The sequence below is a fragment of the Ochotona princeps genome, chromosome 20, assembly GCF_030435755.1.
Source record: "Ochotona princeps isolate mOchPri1 chromosome 20, mOchPri1.hap1, whole genome shotgun sequence".
NCBI classification, from domain to species: Eukaryota; Metazoa; Chordata; class Mammalia; order Lagomorpha; family Ochotonidae; genus Ochotona; species Ochotona princeps.
In genome coordinates this window covers 11,882,906-11,907,960 of record NC_080851.1, presented here as the reverse complement: position 1 = coordinate 11,907,960, position 25,055 = coordinate 11,882,906, and the positions used below count along the sequence as shown (strand labels likewise).

The 25,055-nt window shown below is 43.4% G+C and overlaps 1 protein-coding gene and 1 long non-coding RNA gene across 3 annotated transcripts in view; one reads left to right on the top strand and one right to left on the bottom strand.

Moving 5' to 3' along the window:
- Positions 1-12,027: 12,027 nt before the first annotated feature.
- Positions 12,028-25,055, bottom strand: part of DYNC1I1 (dynein cytoplasmic 1 intermediate chain 1) — a 263,740-nt gene continuing 250,712 nt past the window's right edge. For both annotated transcript variants that reach the window (XM_004582321.3, XM_004582324.3), the window contains one exon: positions 12,028-12,959. In XM_004582321.3, the coding sequence (XP_004582378.2) occupies positions 12,849-12,959 (111 nt within the window). In that variant the 3' untranslated portion in view covers positions 12,028-12,848. The remainder of the gene's footprint in view (positions 12,960-25,055) is intronic.
- On the top strand, positions 17,878-24,102 carry LOC131482799 (uncharacterized). The gene is made up of 3 exons (XR_009247302.1): positions 17,878-18,602; positions 21,554-21,648; positions 23,523-24,102. It is a non-coding gene; the product is annotated as an uncharacterized LOC131482799 (long non-coding RNA).

The following is a 25,055-nucleotide window of genomic DNA, read 5'->3' as shown; positions in this document are numbered from 1 at the left end:
TTGCTTTGGCTATTCGTGGTCACTCTGTATTTTTAAAAGAATTTTTGTATCACTTTTCCAGCTCTGAGAAAGTTGGGATTTTTATTGAATCTTTAGATTGCTTTTGGTAAGAGGGACATTTTGATGGTATTGAGTCTACAGATCTAGGAACATTATAAATCTTTCCATCTCTTAATGGCTTATACTTCTTTCTTCTGTAATTTTCCTTATAGAGGACTTTCACATCTTTGGTTAGGTTTATTCCGAGATATTTAAGGTTCTTTTCCATTATTTTTTTAAAGATGTATTTATTTTTATTGGAAAGGCAGATATACAGTGAGGAGGAGAGACAGAGAAGAAGATTTTCTGTCTGATGATTCAGTCCCCAAGTGGCCGCAATGACTGGAGCTGAGCCAATCTGAAGCCAGGAGCCAGGAGCTCTTTCCAGGTCTCCCACATGGGTGCAGGATCCCAAAGCTTTGGGCTGTCCTCGACTGCTTTTCTAGGCTACAAGCAGGGAGTTGGATGGGAAGCAGGGCTGCCGTGATTAGAACTGGCACCCATATGGGAATCCCGACGCATTCAAGGTGAGGACTTTGACCACTACGCTATTGCACCGGGCCCTTCTCCACTATTTTTAAAGGGGAATGCATTCACAAGTTTTTTTCCTCAGTCATGGAGTTGTTTTTGTGTACTAAGGCCATTAATTTTGTACTGCAACTATTCCCAACTCTTATGGGCTCCAACAGTCTCTTTGAGTCTTTTGGTTCTCTTAAGCATAGAATCCTGTCATCTGTGAACAGAGATAATTTGACTTTGTTCTCAATTTGACTTTTAAATTTCTTTTTCTCGCCTAATAGCTCTATCTAGGACGTCCAATACTATATTGAATAACGGTGAAATTGGACACCCTTACCTAGTTTCAGAACTTGGTGGGAAAGCTTCCAGCCTTTCCCCATTCAATATGATGCTGGCATTGGGGTTTTTGCATATTGCATTGTGAAATGTTCCTTTTATGCCTATTATGCTTAAGGTTTTTAACATTTAGTGTGCTGAATTATATGTAATGCCTTCTCTGCATCTATTTATGATCCTGTGGTTTTTATACTTCATTTTCTTGATGCAGTGTATCACATTTATTCATGTGTATGTGTTAAACCATCCTTGCATTGAGAGAGAAATCTTACTATTGCATCCAATCCGAGCCCCTCCCCAAGAAGTGCAGCCCAGACAACTCTACAAAATGGCAAAGTTTATTGAGCAGGCAGGTAAACAGATCAACGGACTGGGGTCAGCTCTCCTTTCCTTCAGAGAGTGACCTTGGAGTAAGAGTTAGATGGGTTTTTATAAAAAGTGAATCATACAGCCATGGGAACCAGGTTGAGTTGGACAGTCCCAGTAGGCTGCCGTGGGTACAATGGGTGGACAATGGGTAGGCTATGGCAACCGCAGGAGGCTGCCATGGGGACAATGGGTGGGCTCAGGCAGCCACGGGAGGCAATCATTGGAACAGTGAGTGAAAAAATCATGCAATATTGACTCCTGGAACTGAGGGTTGCTAACAGGGCATGTTAGCCTAGCAACCTGGTCCTCAAAGCAGGAAACTGGCCAAGCATTTTGTACAGAAGCACGAAGAGCAGGTTAGCAAACTTATGCAGGCCTGAACCAAAGTGACTCCATTTTGTGACTGGATTTTACACTACCTGGTTGCTGGGGTCTGTGCAGTAGGTGTGGATGACATGAAGGTGTGAAGACAGCAGCTCCCTTGCTTGGCAGGGCCCAGGGGAGCTTCCAGCTGTTTGGCAGGGCCCAACGGATTTCTCTCTGACCACCTTGACACAGTCTCACCCCCTTTTTGCATGGACACTCAACCACCCCACTAAGAATCCTGTAATCTGTTGAGGCATTGTTATTTGCTCCTGTGAGGTGGCTTCTGTAACTGATGTGAGCTTGGGAGTTAATGTCGCTGATAATAATGTCTTGGTGAGTGGGCCTTTGACAATTTACACATAGGAGTATAATTAAGCCCATGCCATATCTGGACACCTTATTGGGTACTTAGTCATTGCCTCAGAATCTGACCCAGACATGCAGCACACCTTCTGGGAAAGGGCTTGATAAATATCCTAAATATTAATTGCAAGTGAGGGGAATAGAGCTGAAACTGCTATGGCAATAAATATAGTTATTGTGATCTCAAAGGCTAGCCCGTCTTGCAATTTCTTTGGAGCATAGAAATGTAACTGTTTTAGCCGCTTTTATAATTTTCAGCTAGAGGAATTAAGGATGCTTTTATTAAAGAAATATGCTTTTAGCCTACGGCCATATCACCCTGAATGCACCTGATCGCCTCTGATCTCAGAAGAAATATGCTTTTAATTGTTGTTTCATTGTTTATGGGGTTGTAGAGCCTATAGTGTACGGGGGGATTTACCATTTGAAACTTTTGTCTTGGATTTTTAAGTTTTTTCTCTTGTAACCTATTTTCCCATTAAATAATGGGTAAATTGTAGAAATAGAAATGTGGTAGGAATGTATTACTGATTAGCAGGTAATCGCATGTGCCCTGGCCTTGGAGTCCTGGCTATCGCTCCATGGCTACTGTTGAAGAATGAATAATGGCTTGCTTTGAAGAATATGAATACAGTATTTTGTAGAATTATCTTTAGGGCAACCTGCTTAGCCCTGAAGTGCAGACGGAATGACCAAGACTAAGCCCCCTTAGTCTTGAAGCAAAAATAGAACAATTAGTTGTTTGTGTAGAAGCTTGTGAGGCGTCTGAGTAAATAAAAAAAGGACAGCTTCTTCCTGAGCTGTGGTGAGAGGGTACCAAGGGACAGTGTCCGCGTCTTTCCTTGCCGCCGACTCCACGCACCCTTCCCGAGCTCCGGACTCGGCTGGAGCTGGACGCCAGCACCTGGTCAGGGTGAATAACCTGTCTGCTGTACTGTTGGACTCTGGCTAGGATGTTGTTGAGAATTTTAGCATCTGTGTTAATCAGGGATATTGGTCTATAGTTCTCTTTCTCTGTTGTCTATCTGGTTTTGGTATTAGATTATATTGACTTCATAGAAAAAGTTGGGAAGGATTGCCTCTCTTTCTATTGTTTTTGAGCAGGTTGAGAGGAGTTGGAGTTAGTTGTTCCTGAAAAGTTTGGTAGAATTAAGCCATGAAAACATCCAGTCCTGGCCTTGTCATGTGGGAGGAATGCCATGCTGATTCAGTCTGCGTCTCAGTTTATGTAACAGTGAAGTCAACTGGTCCTGCTGTGGAGTTTTTGTTTTTTAATTGGGATAGTTTTTTTTTTGTTTTTTTTTTTTAAAGATTTTATTTTATTTCCATTACAAAGTCAGATATACTGAGAGGAGGAGAGACAGAGAGAGGAAGTGGAGCCGCCGGGATTAGAACCAGCGGCCATATGGGATCAAGGCGAGGACCTTAGCCACTAGGCCACGCTGCCGAGCCCCGGGATAGTTTTTGTTACTGATTCAATCTTTATCTTAGTTATTGATCTACAGGTTTTCTGTGTCCCTGTTGCTCAGTTTCGATAGATTGTATGTCTCTAGAAGTCTATCAATTTCTTCTAGATTTTTGAGTTAAAGGTATATAACTGTTGGTAGCAATTCTTGGTGACGTTGTACCCCTGTGCTGTCTCATTTCCTGTTTTATCCCCATTTTATTGATTTGGGTTTTCTACCTCTTTTTCTTTATTTTGGTTAATTAGGCTCATGGTGTATCAATTTTATGGTTTTTTTTTTTAAGTAATCAGCTTGTCAATTCACTGATCTTACATATCTTTTTTGAATTAAATTTGTTAACTCTAATTTTGTTTACTAATGTTTGGTTTTTCTAGATCTTTGAGGTACACTGAGATCATTTTTTGACACATTTCTGATTGCTTGGTATCGGCATTAATTGCTTTATACTTCCTTCTTCGCTCTGTTTCTGTTGCAGCCCATGCATTTGGATGTCTCATGCTGTCCTCTGCATTTTTTTCCCAGAAGTTTGTACTTATTTCCCTTGTGGTTTGTTCTATGACCTACTGTTTATTCAACAGCATCTTTTTTCAGTTTCCATGTGTTTAATATTTTTGGAATTTCGTGTTGATTTTCAGCTTCATTCCTTGGTGGTGAGAAAAGGGATTTCAGTTCTTTTGTAGTTGCTGAGCTTGCTTTATGGTCTAGCATGTGGTCTAGCCTGGAGTAATTTTGTGAGCCGATGAAAGGAGTGTGTATTCTGCATCTGTTGGATGAGGTGTTTTGCAGAGAACAATTAGGTTCATTTGCTCTATAGTACTGATTAGCTCTGTTTCTTTGGCTTTTCTGCAGTTGATCTGTTAATGAAAGTGGAGTGTTAAAGTTTCCTGATGATATTTTACTAGTTTGACTCCCTTTAGGTTCATTAACAGTTGTGTAAGTATCAGGTGCCTTGGCGTCGGTGCAGACAGTTACTGCAGTCACTTCTTCCTGTTGAATTGAGCCCTTGATCATTATGTAATGCAGTCTTCATCTCTGTAATACGTTTTGTGTTAAATCTATTTTATTTATTCCAAGAAATTGAAATGGCTATGCCTGCTTGTATTTTCCTTTCCATTGGTATGGAATATCTTTGGCCATCTTTTCAATTTCAGTCTGTGTCTTTTTCTTAGGTATATTTCTTGTAGGCAGCAAATAGTTGGGTCTTTTTTTTAACCCATTCAGTCTATATATTCTTTTGTTACTTATATGAAACGAGTAGGTTTCATTTTTTTCACAATGTGGATTTAGAAGCCTTGGAGCTCCTCCCTTCCCTCTCCCCTTCTCCTAGCCTATATTCCCCATTTTATTTTCTTAATGAAAATTATTTCTTTTTAAAAAATATTTTATTTTTATTTTTATTTTGATTGGAAAGCCAGACATACAGAGAGGAGGAGGGACAGAGAGGAAGATCTTCCGTTTGATTCACTCCCCAAGCGGCCACAATGGCCAGAGCTGAGCCAATCTGAACCCAGGAGCCAGAGCTCCTTCTGGGTCTCCCAAGTGCTTGCAGGGTCCCAAGCCTCTGGCTCCCTAGGCTGCAAGCAAGGAGCTGGATAGGAAGCAGGGCCGCTGGGATTAAAACCGATGCCCATGTGGGATCCGTTAGGCTATCACGCCGGGCCTGACTCCAAGTTATTTCAATGGCATTCTCTTTCCAGTAACAGGCTTAACATTCCAATGTACAATGCTATCATGACAAGTAGAGAAAAAAGAGAAATACATACACTGTTATTCAAGAGTGTAGAGACAGACTGAGCAGCAGTTCATTCATAGTGTGCTAACTTCACTTAGGAAGATTACATCTTTGGTGCTTTGTGTATATTAGTTTTCTGATCAGAGACAACTTAAGTGGAAAGTTGAGGCCATTTGCATTCAGGGTTATTGGAAGCTAATGTCTGGTCCTACCGTTTTTGTATATTATTGCTTGCTTTGGATTTTTTGTTTTTTTGTACGCACCACGGGAAGATTTCCTACCTTCTCGTGCTTTTATTATGGTGACTATCCTCTTTGTGTAGCACATCCTTCAGCATCATTCGTAAGACTGGATGGGTGGTAACAAATCCTTGTAATTTGTTTTGGAGGGTCTTTGCTTTGTCTCCAAAATTTGTCTTTACACAATATTCTGGGTTAGCAGTTTTCGGTCCATGAGTCTCCACTCTCTCCTAACCAGTTGGTTTCTGATGAGAAGTGAGCTGTAAGGCTGACCGGAGGTCTCTGAAGATAACCTAGCACTCTTTAGAACCTTTGTTTTACTGTTGAAAGTTATAACATGTGCTGGTAAAGATCATTTCTGATGGTGTCTAACAGGTGTTCTGTGGGCTTCCTATTTTTGGTGTGCCTTTGTTTCTCCACATTAGGGAGGTTTTCTATTGTATTTCACTAACACAAGCTTATCCAATAACTGGTCTAGCCAGTACTTACAGAACATTAAAAGGCACAGAACACATATTAAAAAATCAATTTATCCAAGATTGGACACACAGTTTGATTCTGCATTTTGGCTGTTGTGAAATTGCTAGAATAAACAAACTAGGATACTTATTTCTTGGATGGATAAGTTTCCATTTTTTTAGATATTTACCCAGTATGGAATTGCTGGATCCTGTATTCTATTCCTAGAGTCTTGAGGAAATTTTGCACAGTTCTACATAATTACTATGTTAATTTCCATCCCCATTCTCCATTTTCCTTACCATTATTTGTTGTGCTGATCCCTATTCCAGCTGGTGAGAGATGGCATCTCCTGGTGGCCTGTTTGAATTCCTTTGGGTGGTGATACTGAGCATCTAAATAATAGAATCATTGGCCACCTGTATACTCTTTTGAAAAAAAAAATTCATTTGGGTCATTTAGTTTTAATACCTCTATGCAATTTTTGTGTCTGTTTTGTTTTGTTTTTTGCTGTTGTACTGTTAAATTTGTTCCATCGGATGAATAGTCTGCAACTATTTTCTCATCTTTTCATTGTCTCTTCTTCATATTTCCTTTGGACAGAGTGTTAGTGTGATGTAATCCCGATGATCAATGTTTGGCCGTGGTCATTGAGCTTTTGGGGTTCTATCCAAACTTCATGCATATTCATCTAGAGGGTTAAAAGTCTTAAGTCTTTCAAGTCTTTGAGGTCAGTTTTGTGACACTGTGACACAGTGATACTATTTCTTTTGCTGTGAACACCCAGTTTTCGCTTCTCTGATGTACATTTTTACTTCATGTGTCCAAAATGGACTACAAATATGTGGATGAATATAATCAATGATGTCCCAAACAATGTACATGTTTATTAAATATTTGCTATTTAAAAGGCAGAGTGGCACACAGAAGCAGAGACACAGGGAGACAGAAGTCCCATGTGTTGGTTTACTCCCTAGATGGTCCCAACAGCCTACGCCAGGCTGAAGCCAGGTACTTGGGTCTGCCAGGAGGATAGCAATGACCTACGCATGAGGGCCATCCTCCTCTGCTTTTCCAGGCATGTTAGCAGGGAGCTGGAGTGGAAGTGGAGTAGCTAGGATTTGAACTCATGCTTTGTTATAGAATGCTTGTGCCATAGGTAGTAGTTCAGACCACTGTGTCACAATGCTGCCAGTCAATATAGCTTTTTAAGATTTTTTTTTCCATTTGAAAGGCAAATTTATAGAGAAGGAGAGAGCCCTTCCATCTGGTGGTTTACTCTCTAAATGGTTGCAACAGCTAGAACTGAGCTGACTGGGAGCCAGGAACATGGAAGTTACTCCAGGTGTCCCACTTGAATGCAGGGGCCTGTGGACTTGAGTGATCCCCTACTGCCTTTCCAGTACGTGTTAAGCAGGGAGTTGGATTGGAAGTAGAGCAACTGGTAGAAGATTAGTCTGTTGAGCCACCAAGCTGGCCTCTCAAAATAGCCCTTTGACATTCATTCCTGTTCTGGATGTTCCAAATGCAATTTTTTAAATAGCTGGCCAAAATCCCATTTTGTAATTATGCTACTACTTATTTATTAACTCAATTCTTGATAAACATTGGTGTTTCCAGTTTTAGGCTTCTCCCACACCCTTGTCTGACAATGAAATAGATACTCCTGTGTGAATCTTTGTATGGGCCTATGTTTGTACATGTAAATACTACTAGTGTAACTTCTGAGTTAAGTCTGTGTAACTTAGAAATGTTCTGCAAAGCAGTGGTATTTCAAATTTTAAAATTCCCCCAGTAATGTATAGGATGCTTTATAGCGTGTCTGTGCTTGTCACAGGTCACAAATGTGATCTTAGGTTTTCTTGTATACATCTTACTGGTTTGGGTTTTATCATTAGATGTATGATAGGTGTTAGATTCATATGGTACATAAAGTCAGTGGTTATGGATATTCAACCTTTTTGGCGATATTAGCTGAAGATACTATTTATGTCCATTAACTTAGCATTCTTCATAAATGCTGATTTACCATATATGTATAGACCTAATTATGACCCCAAATTTTCTTTCTTTCTTTTTAGGATTTATTTTTATTGGAAAGGCACATATACAGAGAGGAGGAGAGAGAGGAAGATCTTCCGTCCACCGATTCACTCCCCAAGCAGCTGCATTGGTCAGAGCCGAGCTGATCTGAAGCCAGGAGCCTCTTCTGGGTCTCCCCCACATGGCTGCAGGGTGCCAAAGCCCTGGGCCATCCTCGACTGCTTTCCCAGGCCACCAGCAGGGAGCTGGATGGGAAGTGGGGTCGCTGGGATTAGAACCGGCGCTCATATGGGATCCCAGGTGTGCAAGGCAAGGACTTAAACCACTACGCTATTGCGCCGGACCCGGAGTTTGAAATTCTAACCTCACCCAGGTGACTGTATTGAGGTCAGACTGAATGGGGTTAAAGTGGGAGCTAAGGTGGATGTCAAGGAGGCTGTTGCCAAGAATGATGGCGATGATGATGGTCTCAGCTGGCTGATGGTAGGCTATGCCTCTGGTCACTTTGCATCAAATGGATGACTGTGTGTAACTCAAGGCTGTGTCCGCTGTCGTCTTGCTCAGTCAGCCCTGGCTGCAGCTCTAACACTGCTGTCATCCATTTCCAGCTTTCACTCATAAGCCAACCCATTTTATATGTGAACAAGGCTCTGACTTTTTTTTTTTTCTTTTGAGCAGATCTTGAAGAATTTGTTCTACCAATATATGCTGCTGCCTGCCTGCATGGAGAAGGGGTGTTGCTCAAATCCTGTTGGGTGATGTTAGCCTTCTGGGGTACTTGCTGGCGCAGCACACTTATGGGTAATTAATGTGGACAATTGCCTGATGGGTAACTCCCACGTCACAAGGATCTCCTTGTAGGTCCCGGAACTGATGGCTGGCAGTGAGCTGTCTAGATGTGTGGTATGTTTATGGGCCATTGTGCAGAGCTGCACTTCTCCAGCACCTAGTGACAACTAAACCTAGTGACAGGGATTCTTTCAGCAGCCAGTGGACCACACTGCACTGCAGCACGGGAAGCAGAGATCAGCCCAGCCCTGAGGCCAAACAGCAAATGCATAGTGTTCTTTCCAGGTAAGTTCTGCAGCAGTTACACTTCCAGTTTCATGGCACCTGCTAATCACACTGACTAGCTGGAGCTCCCTGCACAATTGGAATCTGCTGGAACCTGCTTTTTCATTCTGGGTCCCACCTAAAGGCTGGCATGCCACCTGTACATTGCCTAGACACTATTCTTAAATACAGATTGACTTTACTTCAGGACCCAAAGAGACCCACCAGGTATGTTTGTGTGTGTACATGTATATGGTTCAGCAGCTTGTCTCCAACTTTAGAAGGTAGGTCTGTCTCAGTTGGCTAACTTTGCTTTGCAAGTACCAGGGAACCAATACGGGTACCAGTTTGTGTCCTGGCTGTTCTACCTCCAATCCAGCTCCCTGCTTATGGCCTGGGAAAGTGGGATTGGGTGGCCCAAAGCCTTGGGACCCTGCACCCATGTGGGAGATGTAGAAGAAGCTCCTGGCTTCAGATCAGCTCAGTTCTTAGCCATTGGAGCCATGTAGGAAGTGAGCCAGCAGATGGAAGATCATTGTTCCTGTCTGATCTGCCTTTCCAATTAAAAAAACTTCAAAAAATTAAAGAGGCACAGCTCAGCATATTTTTTAACTGTTGAAGTTGCATATCCCCAACTTGGCCCTGAATTTCTGTACCATGTTTTGGAGCTGTGGGGCATTTGTTGACTTCTTGCTTTTCCTGTCTCGCAAGAGTAACACCAGTGATGTAATCCATGGTTGTGGTTCTCTGAAGGTGCAGGTAGTCCAGACCTCTTGGAAGGAGAGAGGGAGGAACGGGATTAGGGAGGGAGAATTGCAAGAGAAGTCAGGAAGGAAGGTTGGTTTTAGACTGAAGCTCAGCTGTGAAAGTGCATGAGGCAATGCAGGGGTCTGAGTTTTCCTGAGGACTGCCCTAGGCCTCCCTGGTACAGGCTTGCTTTACCTTCCCTGCCATATTCCATCCTGACTGGGATTAGCCTTAGGAAAACCTGGTGAAGGATTTTAAAGCAAGGCTGCTGACCTGTTAGCTACACTAAGAGAGAACAATAGAGACAAGTTTTCATGGCAACCCCATTTCAGCTGGGAAAACGGCTGGGAAAACGGCTGCGGGCTGGCTATGCAGTGCTCTCCCTGGGCAGCCACTCCGGTCTGTGCTCACCCCGAGGTCTCAGGCTCGTTGTACTACCTACCAGGTGGCTAAGGGACCAGAATGAGTATGTCAGAAGACCAAGGAGAAAATTGCAAGTTTCCCTAACCTCATTTTGGGCTATAGCCTGAATGTCTGTGTCCTCCCCAAACAGCAAAACGTTGAGGCAGACCGGGCCAAAACCAAGGGCCTAGAACTCCATGCTGGTCTCCAAGCACTTGGGTCCTCTCCTGCCTTTCAAGGCACGTTAGCAGGGAGCTGGACTGGAAGGGTAGGAGCCAGGTCTTGAAGCTACTCTCTGATACAGGATGGTTGCCTTTTGGTGGCGGCCTCACCCGTCGTCTTTCAAGGGAGCCCCACCCCAAAACTTAGTGACGCCTAAAACCCCAATGAGAAGACTGTTGGAGATAGGATCTTTTAGTTTAGGATTTATTTTCATTGGAAAGGCAGACATACAGAGAGAAGGAGATACAGGGAGAAAGATACTCCATCTGCTGGCTTACTCTGCAAATGCCCTCAGTGGCCGGAGCTGAGCCGATCCAAAGCCAGGAGCTGTAAGCTGCTTCTGGGTCTCCCAAGTGGGTTCAGGGTCCCAAGGCTTTGGGCCGTTCTCTACTGCCTTCCCAGGCCACAAGCAAGGAGCTGGATGGGAAGTGGAGCAGCTAGGACTTGAACCGGTGCCTGTATGGGATCCTGGTGCTTGGGATGAGCAGACCAAGCCATTGTGCGGGGCCCAGCATGGGATCTTTCAGGAAGTAATTAGTTCGTGAGGAAGCCCATGACTAGGACTAAGATGTAAGACCTGATTTCTTTTTCTATCATTTCAGGATACGACAAGGGTGACCTCTGCAACCTAGGAAGAAGGCCCTGACAATGCATCTGCTGCGGCCTTGACCTGGATGCCTGCAGAACTGTGAGAAAAAATATTTGTTGCTTGCAACACTCATTCTATAGATACTGTTAGAGCAGTGTGCACTAAGACATCCTGGGGACCAGATGGCGTCACTCAAGAACCAAGGGGTGGTCTCGGCATTGGGCTCTGTGGTGGGGTGTAGACGCCGTGAGCTGCCGTAACCCCGCAGGAGCCTGTGAGGCGTGGTGCTTCGCACACCTCACAAGCCGCCGACTGTAACTTGAGGGTTTCTGGTTTACCGTTAGGAACTTCACGGTAAAGGTTACTTGAGTTGGTTGGAAAAAAAAGACGTTTATTTTGGTGCCAAAAAAAATGAGATCCATTCATAGCTTTTTCATAATAGGCGTTTTCCATAATAACCTTTGAAGACCTCACATGTGTGGATTTCAAAACAATTTTGCATCAAAATAAACGTATCGTTTTAGTTCACTTTCCATGGATGTTTTGAAATACTTTTTTGTGTTTGGGAAGCTCTTACCCCCATCTTTTACAGTGCATTAAAATTGATTTTGACACTCCGTGTAAACCCTAGCTCAGGGGGCGTGTGTCCACAGGGCACCCAGGCGCAGCTCCTTCCTGAAAAGTCAGAAGCTTGCCTTTGTTTCTTCTGACTCAGCCACTGTTTATTTTCATTATTTCTAGGCATGCAAAAACGTTCTGAAAATGACTGAATTTTACAGGCATATTTCCTTGTTGGGTACTATTTTCTGATACAAAGTATTTTTTAAATACCTGTGCGTTTGACCCACTTCATTTCACCATTTGTAACTCTGATAAAGGAGACAGGGCCAATTTCCTCCTCTCCTCTGCCCCACCCCCCAGACAACCACATGTTGTCTCATAAGAACTGGGGGGTCTTAGCCGGGTGGGCTGGCCTTAAACTGCCTACCAAACATGCCCTAATGTCTTTCCAGTCCTGGTCAAAGCAACATCTTAGCCAAGCTTCCCCCAAGGAAAGGATTTACCCACACTGCTGCAGGACTGGGATTGGAATGTTTTATTAGCAATTCTGGTCCTATTTAGGAACTACAGACTCTTGTCAAGACTGTGTGAACGACAAGTATCAATGGTGAACTCTATTTGAAATATCGCTCAAGTACCTAGCAATAATAGGCATTAAAAATTCATTCTATTCACTACAACCAACCTCTGAGGACTCTGGGTCCTGGGCGGAACTGGCATACAGTAATTCTGATTTGGAACTTAACGTAACCTCCAGAGCAGCAGGGAGAATACAGTCCTCTCATTATGCACATGCTCCGGGATCGTTTATTTTAATACTTTCAAATAAATATGTTCCATGCAGCACACTACAATAAATAAGGAGCAGCAATGTTCTCCTAGTAAATCCATTCATAGCGTGCGTCACCGCGCAAAAGACCACATCGCAAGGCTTTGGCCCGCTACCATAGCATGAGGCACGCCGCATCTGTACCCAATCATATCTGGCTTCATATGGATTTAATAGAACTGCGCCAGAAGTGCATGTAAGCACAAATTGAACCAGAGGTTTCCAGCTATTAAATACAGCTACTAAGTAGTTAAAAGGCAACAGCTAGGCCGGTAAAGGTTCCCTCCCACCCCCCTCTCCCTCGTTGTGAGACACAAATACTCTGGTGATTTCGGGTCTGTGGTTGGCACGGCAGGACACACCCGGGATACTTGGCGCAAGGCAGGCACGACGACTACGCCCCAAACGCCACAGCAACACTGATACTGGATGGACATGGAAGGCGGTCGACTCAACTGGAGATGCCGAGCCCTGGAAGCTGAGGGGGGGGCTGCGGTGGGGGCGCTCATGGCCCCTAGGCAGCCAGCTCCACTGCACTCTCCTCCTCGCTGTCGGCTCTGTTGGCGCGGACCTCCACGAGCGTCCTGGCGAACCGGGTCCACTCGTCATTGTGTGGCACTGCAAGCTGTAGAGCAAAGAAATGCATGGAGACTTGAGGAATGAGGCATCTTTTACATCCGGGGGCTTGGGTGCGTGGGACCCTGCCGCCAGAGGTCGACAGTACCCTTGAAAGCGGAACCAAATAGTCTAACTTCAGAGAACAACGTCATTCTCATGGATTGAGAGCTTTTCGTGACCGAACTTTGAAAGCTTACCCCGAGCCATGCAGTTATAGCAGACACGTGAAACTCCTTGTTTCAGTAATGCACATTCTTCCCAAGCCGCCCAGACTCACAGTGCTAAATGGCATTACTGAGCAAGGTTTCAAATAAATGTGCTGGTGCCTCCCTCTGGATGCCATTGATCCTTTTCCTGAAGTGTTGCTAATGTTGTCAATAGACACGGCAGAAGAGGAGCTTACATGTGCAATGAGGCCCTCCCACCATGACACAGTGCTTGATCTTTTCCAACAAAACCTGTGGGACAATTAAAAACAACGGGCAGGGCAGCCACCACTTATTACCGGGAGTTCTCAGCACCTTAAATATACTAACTCCCATTTCATAAGGTATGTGATAGGACTCTACACTAGAAACTATTTCCATTTGAAAGAAGGGGGAACCGGGGGCATACACAGATTAAGTAATTTGACCAAGGGTAAAAGCTAGCAAGCTTCAGTGCTAATGTACTCTGCTGCCAATGTCTGCATCTCTAGTATGCAGTATGCTAAATGGACTTACCCAAAAAATGGGGGCGGGGCGTGCACACATCTAATGACTTCATCTTCTGTGGACAACTCAGTGAGGAAGAATGAAACCCCAACTCCCTGCAAATTCTATGTATGAATTTTTGTTGGTTGTTTTAAAAGACCATTTCTCTACATATCTTCCAAAACTATAGTGCTTAACGGTATCAGGCAAGTGGTTGGACTAGAAAATGATTTGAAGATGAAAAGCAGGACTGAGTAGAAATCTCAATGACTCCATATAGGGTAAAATTGATTTAGGCTTTAGAACCATTTTCTTTGGGATATTACCCTATAACACAGTGTAATCCTTTTCTATGTATCAGCGCCACACTTGTTACATACTCAAACGGTAGGAACACACATTCATCCAAATCAATAGGCACTTTCAAAAATGAACAAGGACAAGGCAAATAACTGCAGACACTGGGACCATTCTGCAGAACGACCCACTGCACAGAACCAAACAAAGAGAACCTTTGCTTTTAAACTGTCAGAGGCTGTGAAGCCAAAAAACTTACTGCAGAGTAGCAACATCGTTTCACAAAGTATATATCCTTAAGGGTATAGCCCTGAGATTAAAAGTTTGTAGTTTCAATAAGGCAGCTTGTTTAGTTCTGAGTTTCTTTTTAAGCATCCACACAAGTTCTCAATCCCAAGGGGTGAATCTGCTAACCCCTCTGCCGTTTTCCTTACTTTGGGCTCCTCTGTATCCCAGCATCACTTCCTTTCCTCTTCCAGTGTGGAAGAGGATGCACTTGGGGAAGTGAGACCCCTCCCTCAAAATAAATTACGCAAAAAAGTTCACAAACAGGTACGTGAAAGAGCAGCAAACAGACGCAGGGACAGGTCTACTATTATTTTTTCCCAACACTTCCAAAAAGAACCACAAAAAAGCCCAGGAAGAGAGAGTAAAAGCTCAGGGAAATAGTTCCCGCTTTCTCGCTTAGGAGGCGAGAAGCAAGCTAAGGGTATGTACCCAATGAGGAACACAACAGAGACAAATAGCAAAGAACTTAATCAGTATGGCTCCTAGACAAAGCTATAGTTGTTAAAATGGCTCAAGTTTAAGTTAATATGTTACCACACAGAATAGTTTCCGGAAAGGAAATAGTGAAACAGGTTCATGTGTTGGGTGCAGCAGCAGTAAGACTGTAAGTAGCAACTTGGGTAAGATGATAGAATATTATGGTGTGACTACAGGCCCAGGCAGTTTGGAACAGAATTATCAATTATGCTGCATCAGATTGCACATGTGACTTCTCAAAGGTCAATCTGTCAGCTTTACACATCACTGTTAAGCAGAAGTAACCGGGTGGAAGCAGCACACCTGACCTCTACAGGGATGTAACTGAGTAGTACACTTTGCAAAAGCACAGATCGCTAGTGACAAAGGTTTCCACAGCAGTCTGAATTTGTCCCCTTTGATCTGCTAAAGTTTCACACAGGTGGGCAAAACGTAATCCAATTGTTCTGCTAAGTATTTCCTGTCAAAGATTGAATGATTCATAGCAAAATTTCATGGGTCAGAAACAATTCTAGAGTATTCCGGTTGCTTCTAGAAACGTGAATGAACTTACATCCTTTATCCCATCAGACCTTTCTCATGTACTCGTCTACAATAACAGCTCAATGAGTGCAGTGTTAGATTTAGAAGGTGAGATACAGAGGTTCCTATTTTTAGGTTTATCACCCTCCGGAAGCACTCTAAGCAGCATCTCAGCTTGAACACATGAGTGTATATTTACAAGCTGTTTCTACAGCTAAAATAGTAACCTTTGCAGGTGAAACTAAATGCCCAGTCATTCAAACAGGTGTCCGGAACACCAAGTCAGCCACTTTGCTCATCTCAATCTCCATGGCTGGAAGCACAGTCTGGACAGAACTGTCCTCTGTACCCTGGCAGCTCCTGCAGTAGCCGTCCTCCTCGCTAATCAGCTGCTGCTAGCCCTGGGGACTCAACAGCACAAATCCACTCCTTTCTGGGAGCCCTTAACCCAGTGACCTTACCTATTCAATAGGGGGGGAAACTCCTTTTGTTAAAAAAAAATAAGGCTGCTTTCCTGTCCCAACTAGCACACACATTTATGCAAAACTCATTCAGTTAGCATTAATTGAATACCAATTACCTGCCAGGCTCTGAGTTAGAACTAAAGCTATAGCAGTACATCCTTGGGGAAAATGACAACTATGAAATACAGATGAAATTAATTAACATGTTTTTATAGGTCAAAAAAATGTATGAACACTGGCACACAGTTTTTAAAAATTCTCCCTGACGTTCCCAAAATGCATAGTCTAAAATTTATCTTCTTACCGTGACAAGTACAGCGTTGCCTGCTATCTGTTGTGTGTCAAGCAAGTAGCAGGGAAGCGAATGGCAAGTTAATAACATTGTTTCAGCAGCTCTTCAAGTTTCTATCAAGTCACTGAGGGGGTAGGTCTAGGGCCTCACTGTGGATTCACAACCCTGAACACGTTATTGTGTGGAATCACTCTAACCCATTTGCATTTGTGATAGGAAAAAAAAATCTGCAAGTACCCATTTCTGATGAACAATTTCAATTAAAAATATGAGAAGCAAGAGGAAAATGGGACACTGCTAAACCAAAGGAGCACGCTTTGAGGACTCCTGGAATGATGTTGTGCTGCTCTGAATCCCAAGCCACAGCACAGCTCAAGGAGGACACACACGCTCCTCCAGATCCCTGCAACCACCGCCCCTGTAGCCAGGCTACCCAGTCTCTCTAACGTCCTCATTTCGCTAACTGAATAAGGCACTGCAATGCCCAGCAATAAATCCCAGCTCTGCCAGCAAGCACCCACACGGAGTGATCCCGAGGGAATCAGGGCTGGAGGAAATTACTGAGGAGGAGGTGAAATGAAGCTGGGATTTGGACAGGAGACTTAAGTCCTGCTCTCCTCGCGGCTGCTGGCAATGAGCAAGTGCGTAACCTCTCATTGCCTCAGTTGTCAGTGGGGATGAGGCAGTCTGACCCGGAAGTGAACAAAGTCCGGCGAGTTCATCAGGGAACAGACACTCATCCGTGGTCCTGAAATTGTCACTCAAACGAAACCACCTGGAAATGAGATGCATTGGGGCACACTCAGCGGTTCTACCCCGAAATCTCCCTGTTTTTTTAAAATGTTACCTTTTAAAAAAAAAGTTGCTGTTAATAGTTAACTCTGTGGGCTGGGAGCCGCTGTGGAGGAGCCCTGTGGAGACCTTCCTCGTAGGGGCAGGGAAGGCAAATACTCCGAGCTGCATTGCTAAAGACCACATAACTCACTCAAGGTGTGAGGCAACCCAGGGCCTCACCCGGGGCAGAATGGCCTGCATTCCAGGGCAGAGCAGTGGGCAGGGAAAGTGTGAATCACCTGTTAGAAGATTCTAAAGGTTGTTGTTTGTCTTCTGAGGGTGCTGGGAGAAGGGTCAAAAGTGAAAGCAGAGCAGCAGGGTGGTGGGAAGGTTCCGGGGGAGATGGCTTTGGGGGACTTGCCGTCGGGGATCGTCCGAGAGAGGGCTGAGGCTGCCACGAGCTCCGCAGCCCAACCACTGGGGGCCTGGAGCGGACGTGGGAAGTCCCACCGACTAGGAGGCCAGAGCCAGGGACCCCAGAGAGCCCCCAGGCCATGGTTTTGTTCCCGGTTTTCCACAGCCTATTTGCTGCACAGCCAGGGCACGGTGTGACCAACACAGAGCTTCCCTTTTCGATGTGTCAGAGCAGGCAGCTTGGATGTTAGAAATATTAAAGAAGACCAAAAACTAGATCAAGTTTAGCACGTTCGTACATTCTAAACTTGGGACACAATGCTGCTTTCTCCTTGCAATTTTTTGCCCTCTTTCCCCCCTATTTTCTTTTTTCTTCACCTCTCTAGAGTACATTTAATTTTTTAAAAGCTCATATCTTTAAAAACACAAATGCTTTGCTAAGCAGTCCTCCTTGAATCACAGCTGTCATGCATGAGCTGGGTGTGCAAACTCCTTTTAGATCTTAACAAAAATTCTGTTGGTTACTTTTCATTGCTCAGGTAAAAAGCAAGATATAATTATTCTGTGAGTGCAGACACACACACACGGTGTTCTTCCTTCACATATTCAGTGCATCCTCATTCAGCAAGGTCCCGGTTCCAGGACTTCCTGCAATGGGATTCTACGGTTTCACCCAACACCGTAAGAGTTTGTAACTGCTGAACATGCCGTTGTAAAAATCAAGGGGGTTTTTATAACCAGGGTTAAACATACAAATATCATTCATGTGTTTCTTTTTATAAGCACATGGCTAACCATTTTGAACAGTCCTCAGTCAAGCCTCCCTCCTTTTCTAAAGTAATTTTTCAGGGTTTATAATGCCCAGCAGCTGATTTTAAATAGCTGTGTTGTCAACAGGATTCCTACTAGCCCAATGCCGCATTTCTTGTTGGAAAACAAAAATCTGTCTCAAACATTACTTAGTTTAAAAGTAGGTTGATTAAAAAAAAAAAACCCATCTTGGATAGTTAAGACATTAGAAGAGTACTCATTCATTTCGGTTTGGTTTCTCAGTTACATTAGGCACGGCAAACACATTAAGTGGGGAGGACGCTGGGTTTCCAGATAAATATTCCATGGCTGTGTGGTTCATAGGCATCTTTGTAATCTCTCAATTAAATGGAGTCATTACAAAAAAGTCTGAGACTATTAACTTAACCGCTGATTCCAAACAGATACAAAACAATTCATCTGAATTCACCCAAAAATTAAGATTTTGCTGTTACAGACTTCTTTGCGTTGACCCCTTCACGCTAATGCCAGATATTTTCGAACGCACTTGCAACAAACAAACGGTGCATACATTGGTTTTCACAGAACGACTGCTAACCCCTTCCTAAATCTCTCACAGCCATTTAAAGGACCATTCTTGATGTCCCTAAATTCAGGAGGTGAATAACTTCCTAGGGCACAAGTACATGTCTGTACTCGGGACAAGCCTTTTTTTCTTTCCAGGACAATTCTCTTTGCCACACGCACACAGATGGCAGCGAAGTGGGAGGCCGTAAGCACCCCAACAGCCATGGGGAGGTCCCGGGCATCCATGCTGCAGGGCAGCCTGGGATAGCCCGGCATCACAGCAAACAATGAATGAGACCACGGACCAGAATGTCGGCCAGAAAGCAGGATGCAGGGGCATCGAGGTGCTGCCATGTTCTACCATGGGTGGCCAGAGTTTCAGAGACGCTGAGAGATGCCGAGAGAGAGAGAGAGAGAGAGACAGAGAGAGAGAGAGAGAGAAAGAAAGAGAAAGAGAATGCTGTATTAGCCTTTGCTCTGTGGAGTGTGCTACTGTTAGCAGGGAGGCGAATAGTGCTGTAATACTTCACAGTACTCAAACCTACTGGGTGTGGATGATAGCTGACTACTTGTGAATTTGTTTTCCTCCAAAAAATCCTGCCTAAGAAAACTGCCCACTAACTCTGAACCTTTTCTGCTACTTTTGGTCCCTTTCGCTGGATCTTCCAAGTGACTCCTTTCTTTTTACTGCATGTTTCTCAGACTGACACTTTGAAAACACTCATTACTACCTAATTAAGGAAAGAAATGAAAGTAGGGCCTAAAAAGTATCAAATAGTTACAAATAGGCGTCTTTCTCCATCAGCCAACAAAATCAAAGGAAATATTTATGGACTAGTGCCTTGAGAAGTTAGCACATAGAAATATCTTCCACATCAAAATTTAGCATTGTAAGCAGCATAGCAAAATTCTGAAGTCTTTAAGTCACTGAGATTGAAGATCAACAGCGGCAGCAGAAAGGTGAATGCACAGGGATGCTTCACGGTTATGTTAAAATCGCACCCTTTCTTCCAAAGTCTTTCAAGGATTCTACATAGATTTTTTTCCTTCTGTTTGAAACAAGCAGTTCTATCCAAAGGAGAAAACACTAAAAACAACGGCTGCTGGGCAATCGCAGAAAATAAAGTTCCTAAACTTCACTTTTTCTGTAGCACAGAAAAGAGCAGGAAGGAGTGAAAGCTTGTGCACTCGAACCAGTCCGTCCTGCAGCCCAGAAACATCCCTGCTCTTTCCAACATGAACTATAGGCTTTTCTAGTAAATTCTTAGCAACCGCTGCCTCGCAGTAGTTTTGACAAAAAGAAGGCTTATTGCTAAACATTTTAAAAACATTCACCAAGGTAATAAAAGACATGTCATTCTCTCCCACCAAATGTTTGGGCATAAAAGAGTAGTTTTATAATGCTGTTCATGATTTACTGTATCTATAGTGTCCAAAAAAAGCACAATGAAAAGGAAGCATTTTTCCAGTGGTTTGACAACTGTTGGACTCAGTGGTTACTCTTTCATTACACTAGTGGCCAGCTGCTCACTTTTAAAAGCACAGGATGGAGGAAATGAGTGGAGACCGAGGAGGACGCACTCTCCCCCTCAATCTGTTTTCACCATAGCCTGGTCTGTGCGACTAGGAGGAGTTCCCTCCTGTGTGCCCGTCTGCAGCCAACGTGGAGGCTCTGTTCTGACTGTGGCCAATAAGTAGGCTTTCCCCGGGGAATTTCTACCTGGGGACCCTTGGCTCGTCGCTCAACAAGTTACTGAATGTTGATCTGGGTTCAGGGTCAGCTACCTGAACTTGGACCCTAAAGGGAAGCTAGTCTTCATTATAGTACAAAGTGCTGCTTTTCCATCTAAAAGAATGTAATGCTGCGACCAATAAAAAGTGATGAGTCCACCCAAGGGAAACCGCCAGTGGCCATTAGAAGGAGCCGAGGACTGGCCGGCCCACTGATCACTTTTCTGTGTCTACCAGCTTAAGAGGAAAATGGTAAAATGTCTTCTTTAGCCTCAGAGGCCTGGATATTCCTTCAATACTAATATTTTAATATTTAAGAGCTGTTCCGATAGCTGACATTCTGTAAAACTCAGGGAAACGCTCCAAGTAGAATATAATTCACTCCATTTCCCAACTCTCACGGCATAAACATGCAGAACCAGACCTGATTTCACATGAATGTAGCTATGCCCAGGGTAGCACACATACACACAGAGGAAATCAACAGTGCACTCTCACTTTCCACGCCGACAGGTAGCTCCGCACGCTCCAGCTGCACGCTCGGCTTTCTAAGCTGTGATTTGAGGCTACTGTTCTAGGTGGCAATTCTTCAAGATAGAATTCAGCAGTTCCGAAATTCTAAAACTAAATACAATTTTGTCAGCCATAAAAAAAATTAACACTATAATTAATGGCTGCTTCAGACCCCAAACTGCTATTGAAGATGACAGTTTGAAACCACAGAAGAATCATAAAATGATTAATTATACAAACTGGTTCTTGCTTCAGAGTATTTCATTGAGTGTTGCAAATTACTGTATACACGTTAATTTGGCTTTTATAAAATTAGATATTAGGGTTTTCTTTTAATCAGCTACCCCATAGTTCATATAAATCAAACATTTTCTTATCAATTCAGGAAAAATTCCTTGAAGACATTAATCCTGTAAGTCCATTTTCATAAGCTGATGCTACCTGTGTAAGCACATTATTTATATAATAATTAGTTTAATCATGGTCTTTTACATATATAATTACCTAGATGAAAGCTACCACTATTTAATTCACTATGAGTAATTGTAACTTTATTTGGAATTAATAGTGCCTTTTATTTTTAAAATTAGGCACTTTTTCCCCCAGAAGAAACCGGGTTAATACTAAAATTATAATCATACTTTATCCAAATTATTTCATTTCAAATGCTACAATTTAGCACAAAAACTGAATTTATATATTGTTTCAAAGTGGCTTATTTTATATAATTATGTTATTAGCAGACTCCAAATCTGCCTTCACAAATGTGCATCTGAATCCGAGTTTACTGTATTTCCAGGGCTGTGACTACAACACGCGCAATTCACGGAAAAGTCACCAAGTCCAGTGCAGTTTCTGTGTCATGAAAGACCTAAACATCATCAACAAAAGCAGGTGTCTGCACTTTGCGTTTCTGTCCGAATGGCTGGCATCAAAGCAGAAATTATGTCCAAGCCTTTCTCTTTCTGCGGTGGGCAACCCAGATGCAGTGTTCGGTACTGGCGAGTAAGAATGCTTACTGTTACGGTGGCTATTGTTTATCCACTTAAGAATAAACCATTACTTGCAAATATCTTCAAGAGTCTGGCAGGTGCCTTGAGCACTCCTACCTGGACTTTGCTAAGCCGAGGCCGGTACTGCTGTGTAATTCGGGAGGTGTCAAAGCAGCCAGGTGTACCTTGGGCAGGGCAACTGTCTCCCTAAAGCGTAGTAATGGGAGCAACCGATTTCAAATGCAGTTCTTTCGCAGAAAAGGACTCGGGTTTAACAGCTCCGATTCCAGTTAACTCTGTATTTTCGGAACTGTAATGCCCCTTCTTCACGTTTACACACATAGGCTTCTTGTGGCAAATCAACGTAATCCTGTCCTACTGGAAAACCCGAAGGAGATCCATAAAGTAAACAGTCAGGGCCTAAGTGTAATCCACACTCGAAAACCACAACCACGCTGTCTTTCTGTCTCCCAAAGCCATTTGGACTCTCAGCGCCTCCAACATATTAGCTGTGACCACACTGACCTGTCCTGTAAGAGACAGAGAAATGGCTCAATAACTCTCCTGCTATTATTCTGCCTGCCTGTGCAGACCCCTGAAGGTGTCTTCCTACGAAGACATCTTACATTCTCAAACATTTTGACCATTATTCTAAAGTGCATCACACAAGTCCTTTTCCATCTTGCAATTCCATTCAAATAGACTATAAACTTTTATTTCAAAAGTTTAAAAAGTATGCAAGTAGACACTGAAAACCATAACTTTTTAAAAAGTTACTTTGATCTCCTATACTCACATTTTCTAAGATTTTTTCCAGGCTTTTAAAATATATTATGTGCTATATTTGTTGATGTTTATTATCAACTGAATGCTATTCTTTTGATTTCCTAATAGTCATATCAAACAAGCTATTTGAAATGCCACCAAAGTTAAGAATTAAAATTTAAAGATTTGTGGCTGTCTCCTAAGGCAATTACTGAAAGGGATAACAAACAAAACTAAGGCAAGAAAAATTAAAATTTCCCAAATCACAGTTTTTAAGCTCCCATTTTATTTTTCAAACCCTGCTTTAAGCTGAAAATGATTTGGGAATTTGGTCATGGGACTGCCGCAAAAAATGTAATCAAGGATTTAAAACCTACATGTATTTATCACAACTGAAAACAGAATCTCCCCTGGAAGAGGTTAATGGAAAAAGAAATAATACGAGGTGGAAGATAAACTGCTTCTTTCTAAACTGGTGCTGCAAACAGCATTCTAACTAATTCAGATAAGCAGCAAACATAGTTGTTAGGGGGTATTTACGGCAGCCGCATGTGTGTGACAGCGCGGAAGCATTAACAAAGGCAGTGGGCTTTCTAGAACACACATCTGCAAGAAAGACAGGTACACAGGCTGACTGTCAATCACCAGGACACGGGAATAATTCTATCCTCACTGGCCCATGGGCTCTTAAAATCAGCTTCCTAGATGGAGAAAAGCTTGCTATTCAGTGGGAAAAGCCACAGTGCTAATTTTCATTTCTAATTCTTTAAAATATGTGTGTTCACACATCATTGAAAAACAAATCCAACAATGACTAACAGCTCCCTCCAAGTGTATTCTAAAGGAAAATACACTTGATATTTTCAGGTTATATTTAGAGTTAATTTATGACTTGTTATCTTGCCCGGGCCTCAATTAATTGAATGGGATCATATACCACCCAAACAGATTTCATCCCTTAGTTTGGGAGTTCTCACAAACTCATTCAAGAGCTAGACTTTTTTTTTTCAGATCTCAGAAAATTTAAATAGTGCCTGCACCCACTAAGTAACTTCTGAATGCACAAATAGAACAGAAACTACAGGCAAATAATGAAAAGCAGTCTCCTCTTTCCTTGGCTTGGCAATAACTTCTATTTATGCTAATGGGAATAAAGCACCTGCTCTGTAAAGAAAACAGACCCCTATCTGTGAAAATAAACATGTATAGTGTATTTTCCAGATACATTGCTGAAATCCAACAAGCAGGAATGTGTGCTACATAAACACAGAATCATGTGTCCCGCCCGAAAACTCGGATGCTCTGCATTTCCCACTTCCGTCAGAGGTCCTAAGATACTGCTTCTAGCTCTGCCATTGGAATGCAACAAAAAGAATAAAATGAGGAGGATGGAGAAAACTCGCTCTGATGATTTCAATTTCACGTCCAATCCTCTGCTTTCCCCCTCGGAAGTTCATAATAAATGGCATCAGAGAATCTGGACCCAAGCCACGGCCCTCCGTGATCCTCCAGATAATTGTATATAATAGACGGGGGCCCGGGCATGGGGCTGGGACTCCCTGCAGCAGCTGCAGCGCCAGCTGAGACAGGAGCCAATATTAGTGATGGGTGGTACCCGGGTCCCTCTCCTCAGGTGCCAAAGCTCACGGGGAGGGAAGTCCCTGGACTCAAATGGGCTCATCACCGCTAGAAGTCTTGATGGGGAACCCTCAGGAGCCACATGGGCAGCGAAGGCCAGGTGCACCCATCACGGAGCGCTGATTCCCTGGTCCTGCTACACTTTCAGTAGTTTTCATGTGATCATGATGGTGTGTTGTAGGCGAATTACAATCCCCAGTATCAGCTATATATGTGTCCAGAATGGTTATGGCGTCACATCATCGCCCTTCTCATTCAACATTTTAAAGACTTTTTCTTAAAATAAGAAGATGCATTCAACAGCACATACTCCATTTCTCGAACTACTTCTCCCTAGTGATGTAGGCAAAGGCCTCAACTGCTCATTCTGGGCTACCTCGTGAGTGGTATTAAGAACACTACTCTCGCGGACAAAGCTGGTGCTGGGCTTATTGAAAAATTTTTCATACAGGACAATACCGGCGCAATGCTAAACCAACAACATGGCTCTCTTAAGACAGGGCCCAATGTGTTGCCCAGGTCCCACACCCATAATGCCAGCCTCCCTCAGGAAGTCAGACCTTGGCACAAGATAGCTTTCCTCTCCCACCTAGCAGGAGTCTCAGCCATATCAACACCAGGAGAAAGAACGGAGATCTCTCCCACAGACAGGCATCTACTCAGTGCACTGGGCTCCAAAGGGAAATGGGTCAACAGCGTGCAAGCACCCTTTACTTTCTGATACAGATAGCATGACATCCTTATCCTGGTGACACAACCCGCTCAGTACTGTTTTTTGCTTTTAAATTGTTTCCTGCCCAAACCCAGTCTCTCTCCCCAGCCAAGCACCAGTCTTAGATTTGAACTCTGATTCTCAGTGGGCTGGCTCACCCTATGGGTGCCCATCTGGCTTTCTGTAGCTGCGCA